Here is a 4,829-nt window from a genome sequence, read left to right as displayed (position 1 = left end):
TCCTGCTGCTAATTTCCATACTGCTGTACTTGCTGGGCACATCTTTCCATATCTCAGCTGAAGTCATGTAAGTTCTTGGAGTGGAATGGCCAAGGACTACATTTCCTTCTTCCACAGCAGCAGCAGAATCATGGATGGAGTTTGTTCCCCCAGGATGGTCTCACTAGGTAGCTGCCTACAGTCAAGACATGACCCACACTCTCATCTGCACTTGTATTTTCCCTTTTCTTAGTTGTTTGGGGTTTTTTTTTAAATCTTGGATAGGTAATACTTTGCAGTTAAACATAATGGGAATTGAACACCATCTTAATGTATGGTGGTAACAAGTTCATGTGGTTCTGGTGATAGCAATCCTAGAGGAAAGTTGTAGCCTATTTTTATAGCAGCCTGGTTAATCTGGGAGCCCTGAATGTATATTCTGTGTGGCAAAAATATCTCTAGACACAATATGTACAGAGCTAATAGAGCTTTTCTTGCTAATACAGGCCTGTAGTTTGTATTTCCTTCTTTCTCTTTGCCATGTAGCAGCAGAGACACACAAAGATTTTCCTCCTCTGAAATACCAGGTGGGTCCTGGGTGTGGATGTCACATACCCCACTGTGCCACATGTGACCCTGAGTCACATTAAATCCTTTTTTCCCCCCCCCCCACCTCCAAAAATAAGGAAGGGGGTGCAAAATTCTTGCTGTGGTGCTACTACTCTTTTCATTGCTTTTTTATTTCTCCTCCTGGTCCAATTCCAGGAACAAAGTGGACCCTAACTGGTCAGCTGGAGATGATGGAGCTAAAACAAAACAAACAAAAAAAATCTCCCAAACTAAACCAAACCTGCTCACTCAGAAGTGCCAGAGGTGACAGAAGTGAGAGGATGATGTGTTTGATGAAGGGACATAGATCTCTAGAGGTTTGGGGTTTTTTTTCCCCTTCAAGCCAGGAGTAGAGCAGGCTCAAGGTCAGTCTCTCCCTCAGCAAGCAGCTGTCCCCACTGCCCTGGTATGCTCAGGCTGGTGCCTGTGAAAGTGGCAGCAGCTGCTCTGCCAGAGGTTGTGCACCTTCCTCCTGCCACAGTGCTGTGCCCTCAATGCCAGAAACCCTGGGGTGCCTTACCCATGCCCCTGGCAGCACAGTGGTTAGGGGAGCAGAGTGTCAGCACCCCACTCCCTCAAGGTGTTAGCATTGACTCGTGGCTGGTGCTGAGGGTTACACTCTGCAGGGCCTAATGTGGTCTGTAACCAGAAGTCAATTTGAGTTTCATCAGATGTGTCCGTCAACAGCTGTTTTCAGCTTCTCAGGTACAAAGGACCAAATGTAATACTTAATGTTTCCTAACTCAATGTACAAAAGGGTATTTTGTTACTTCAGTCTCTTTGGGTTGTGAGTAGAGAACATTCTGTACATAAAAACTGTGTTAATAAATGCAATTTTGAGAACCTCATTCTTAGTGTCTTCAGTACCACCACTTCAGCAGATGTTAACTTTTTTTCAAGAAGACAGCTTCAACTTTTATTTAAGGAAGTTTTGTGTCAGTTACTAACAATTTTCTTCCATGGTTCTTTTGAAACATTCAGTTGCCAGTTAAATTCAATTTATTTCACATCAAACACTTCCAAACTGGGATCAGATTCTGCTTACAGCAAATCTAGTTTCCTAGTAAGTGACTGTGTTAAATTAAGTTTGAGGACTTCAACCATTTTTTCTAGACACTTTATCTTGATGCGTACAAACTTTGCTATAGGTTACGTCCCTCCCCCCATAGCAGCTGCTTGGTTGGTTGTTCTTGCAAAGTACCATTGCTTATATTTTTCAGGAGGGAAAAAAAACTTATTAGCCAAGTAGCTCTAATGTCTAACCCCAGGAATGTACTATGAGACTAGTCAATACATGATGGACTTTAAAATCTAGCAGTTTATTGCTCAATTCCTTAAAACCCAAAGATTGCTGGCAGAATCAGCTCTTGCATGTCACCACAACGTTAAACATACACAGAGTTCTTACTATAAAAGTACTTATTGGTCCTAACTATTAAGCATCTCTGGCAACTTAACTAACCATAGAAAAACTGCACAGGACTTAACATGCTATGTTTGTTGACTATCTCTGAGGTTTGCATGTCAGTGGTGTTTAGAGTAATAAATCAAGGAGGTAACATCATGTCCATTGCTTAATTACAGACTGGGAGACTGTGGTCCCTGTGAAGGTAAGAGTAGGCACTTAGATTGGTTTTGTGAGCTTATTCTAGAGGCAATATAAAAATAGATTATATTAAAAGGAAAAATTTAGTGTTTACAAATGGTTTTGTAAATAGGCTAACACAAAAGGTACATCTTGTTACACTTAACCTAGACTAAGGAGAACTTCATCTGAAAATAAAGTAGATAAGTGCATTTTTCACCTTCATTCAGATGCATATAATCATGCAGACTATGAAAATGGACTGTGGTAGAAAGTTGAGGCCTGGGATTTGTTAAAGGAGCTACCAGCTCACAGGAATTTCAGTGGAATTGCAGGCCATGGAACTGCAGCAATGCCATTAGCCCAGCTGTGCTCTCCTGCCTCCCAGCAGAGCAAGAGGCTCATGCCAAATCATTGCTGAAGATTGTCACCTTCCCAGCCACAGCTCTACCCTCCACACTCACTAATGCAAAGTGGCCAAGTCATGCTGTTTTTCCACTGGAAATCCAGAGGGAACTCCGCTGCAAAGCTGACGGGTGTCCTCCACCAGGAGAAGAGCAGTTGACCTTGGGTGTGCACAGGTGACTGAAAAACCAGAGATCCTTCCCTGCCTCTGCTACTTCCACACAGGCTGCAGGAAGGGGCAGGAGTGGTTTATGCTTCTGATTCCTCCCCTGCTTCATGCATGGCTCCATCCTCTTCTGAGAGATCATTCAGAAGCATGAACTTTCCATCGTTTGTGAATGGCACAGACTTCATGAGCTGAGCTAACGCCTCGGGGTCCTGACGGAAAAGAAGAGAGCTCAGCAGAGCAGCAGCTTTATCTGTGCTAGCCCCTGACTCCCAGTTGCCTGACATGGACAAGTCAGACCCCAAAAGGTATTATTTATGTGTCAAACATTTAGACTAAAGGTTTAAGAAAAGAAAGCAATTGCAAAACCTTAGCAAGTAGTATCTGAAAAGTAATACTTTTTGGTTAAGTAAAGAGAGAGTCCCTGGAAGGAATATTTTCCCTGTAAGGAAAAAAAGGTGATTCGTTTTGAGCCTTTATTTTGCTGTTCTTATCGGGCATATAATTACTGAAGAACAACGAGAAAAATGACTGTCTAAATAACTCATTATACCCATGTTTATTGCCTGTGACTGAAAGCTCATTCCTCCAGCTGGTTCTGAAATCTTAGCAGCTAAAATACACAGCAAATATGAATGTATCAGTGTCACGGATGATTAAAATGTATCTACAAGGGACAGGGTAACTTCCCCATTCATTTTAAGTGGAAAAACTGCAATTTTCATCCCTAAGGGATGAAAGAATAGGAGTTTCTAAAAGTGAAACATCAACGTGTGTGATCTTCACGTAATCCCGAACAGTCTAGGTTTGGTTTTTGGAAACCTTTGCTCACAGCTTCCTTTCAAACATGAACAACTGGATTTGTATAGTTCTGAATTTGATTTAGGGTGGCACATTGTGTCTCAAATCAAGCCACTGAGCTGGTTTCTTGCTATGTTGAATAATGTCTGCAGTGTCATTATGAGGAAGAGCAGTTCTTTTTTCTTAGGCACACCAGATGTACTTGGATGGTGCAGCCAAAAAAGCAGAACGTGATGTATCAATCACCACACAGACATGGGGAAGGAAACAAACTTACCTTCTGTGCCTCGATGATTTCTTTTCCCAAGCTGATGGCATAGCAAATCTGAAAAGAAGAAATATATAGACAGTTCAGTTCAATTTTTTGGTTTTTTTGTTCCTTAGTTAGGGCTAAACCACAGAAGTGTCAGTGCAGACTTAGTCTTAAACCCAGACCTAAAAAGCAGAGGTGGAACACCAACCCACTATGCTAACTACATAAAAATATACCTATCTTGGGTTCAGCTTCAAAGCTCATTGGAGCTTGTGAATCCTTGTACTCAACTCAGTTTTACTCCCCAATCTTTGTTTCCAAACGTGGGGGAGTATTGTAAGGGTGTTAACTGTTTGTAGGGACAAAAATTCTCCACCCTGTCCCTGATTCCTATAGTTGTGGCATGCAGCAAACACACAGAGGTGTAGCACAGTGTGGCTGCCTTGTCTTTGAAAGCTTCACAGATGTGTCTACACAGCTGACATTCCTTTTTGTGTGCTAGACACACACACTTTCCCCTCTCTCAGTGCTGGTTTTATCAATTCCATCCTTCCCTCTTTGTTGCACATGCTGCTGCATTATCTGTTTGGGCTTTTTTTGACATGGGCATCAAATGTTTGCCTGTTAACTCCTTTTCTTGGCAAGAAATGGAGCTGCTCTTGCTTCTATAGCACTGATTCCAACATGTGTGAGCCTAGAAGCCAAATAACATGTTTTCTAAATAAAGTACTATATTCAATGTTATGCAAACCTTTTCCCCTTCTGTGTTGCTCTCAAACACATATGCACTCATGGTTTCTTCTCCCAGAGCCTCAGTGAGGCGAACCACAAAGCCAATTAGTCGCCTGTTCTCCTGATGAGCAGCAAACTGTGTCACAGTTGGGAGTTCAAACTGGAAAAGTGAAAGAAAGAAGTGAGTTGGTGTAACCAGCATATGGTTAGCTTGGTCAAGGGCTGAAGTTCATGTGGTCAGAGCTGCACCAGATACAAAAAGAGAAGTTACTTACACTTGCTCGTGTCACTTGGGTTTG

At 42.2% G+C, this 4,829-nt stretch overlaps 1 protein-coding gene across 1 annotated transcript in view; it reads right to left on the bottom strand.

Annotated features, from left to right (window-relative positions):
• Positions 1-2,827: 2,827 nt before the first annotated feature.
• APPL2 (adaptor protein, phosphotyrosine interaction, PH domain and leucine zipper containing 2) overlaps positions 2,828-4,829 on the bottom strand; it is a gene marked incomplete at its 5' end in the record, with an annotated part of 6,165 nt that continues 4,163 nt past the window's right edge. Inside the window, 4 exons of the mRNA XM_009074581.1 lie at positions 2,828-2,956; positions 3,823-3,870; positions 4,550-4,690; positions 4,806-4,829. The exon at positions 4,806-4,829 is cut by the window's right edge and continues 12 nt beyond it. Of these exons, the coding sequence (XP_009072829.1) occupies positions 2,828-2,956; positions 3,823-3,870; positions 4,550-4,690; positions 4,806-4,829 (342 nt within the window). The remainder of the gene's footprint in view (positions 2,957-3,822; positions 3,871-4,549; positions 4,691-4,805) is intronic.

The sequence above is a fragment of the Acanthisitta chloris genome, unplaced genomic scaffold, assembly GCF_000695815.1.
Source record: "Acanthisitta chloris isolate BGI_N310 unplaced genomic scaffold, ASM69581v1 scaffold20075, whole genome shotgun sequence".
Taxonomy (NCBI): Eukaryota; Metazoa; Chordata; class Aves; order Passeriformes; family Acanthisittidae; genus Acanthisitta; species Acanthisitta chloris.
Note: the sequence above shows the minus strand (reverse complement) of the source record. Positions and strands in the feature narration are given on the sequence as shown.